The sequence below is a fragment of the Eimeria mitis genome, genomic scaffold (assembly GCF_000499745.2).
Source record: "Eimeria mitis Houghton genomic scaffold, Emh_scaff2420, whole genome shotgun sequence".
Classification (NCBI taxonomy): domain Eukaryota; phylum Apicomplexa; class Conoidasida; order Eucoccidiorida; family Eimeriidae; genus Eimeria; species Eimeria mitis.
Window position 1 is genome coordinate 3,179 of NW_013570759.1, and position 1,040 is coordinate 4,218.

Below are 1,040 nucleotides of genomic sequence, written 5' to 3' on the forward strand. Positions count from 1 at the left end.
TTTTATCTTTATTTATTTATCTCCTTTTGTTTCTCTGTATTTATTTTCAATCTGCTTTTTGTTTTTCTTTGTTTTTTTTGTTTTTATTTATTTCTCTTTATTTGTTTGTCTTTCTCTGTTTGTCTCCTTTTGTTTATTTATATATTTGTTTTTGTTTTTTTGTTTTTTTGTTTTTGTTTTTTTGTTTGTCTCCTTTTATGTATTTTGTCTCTTTTTTCCTTCTATTGTTCTTTTGTCTGTCTCTCTATTTCTGCTGCTGTTGTTGCTGCCTTTGCTGCTGCTGCTGCCGCTGCTGCTGCTGCTGCTGCTGCTGCTGCTGCTGCAGGGGAAGGAGCAGCACGACTACCTTTTTAAATTTATTATAATTGGAGATGCGGGGGCGGGGAAGTCTTGTCTCCTGCATCAGTTCGTAGAGAACAAGTGTACGTACACCTCAGCTGCTGCTGCTGTTGCTGCTGCTGCTGCTGTTACTGCTGCTGTTGCTGCTGATGGTGATGGTGCTGGTGCTGGTGATGCTGCTGATGGTGGTGGTGCTGCTGCTGCTGAAGGTGGTGCGGTTGCTGCTGCTGCTGATGGCGGTGGTGCTGCTGTTGCTGCTGCTGCTGCTTGTGCTGCTGCTGCTGGTGTTGCTGTTGCTGCTGCTGCTCTTATTGTTCCTGTCTTCGTTGCTGCTGCAGCTGTTGCTGCGCTTCGGTGTTTGCTTATACACCCTCACTAAAATAATAATATGCTAATAAATAAATATAAATAAATAAATATAAATAGACATACATAAATAAATAAATATAAATATAAATATAAATATACTTATAAATATAAATATAAATATAAATATAAATATATAAATATAAATAAGTATCATCATCGTTGTGTTTATATATATTTTTTTTTTATTATTTGCATATCCCCCCCACCCATCAAAATAACCAAAAAAATAAACAACAAAGCAACAACCCACATAACTAAAAACAAAAAAACAAAACAAAACAAACAAAAACAAAAAACAAAAAAAAAAAAAAAAAAATAAAATATATTTTTTT

The 1,040-nt window shown here is 34.7% G+C and overlaps 1 protein-coding gene across 1 annotated transcript in view; it reads right to left on the reverse strand.

Moving 5' to 3' along the window:
* The window catches only part of EMH_0053580 (uncharacterized protein), a gene marked incomplete at both ends in the record, with an annotated part of 5,484 nt that overhangs the window by 2,153 nt on the left and 2,291 nt on the right, over positions 1 to 1,040 (reverse strand). The window contains one exon of the mRNA XM_013497025.1: positions 431 to 700. Within this exon, the coding sequence (XP_013352479.1) occupies positions 431 to 700 (270 nt within the window). The remainder of the gene's footprint in view (positions 1 to 430; positions 701 to 1,040) is intronic.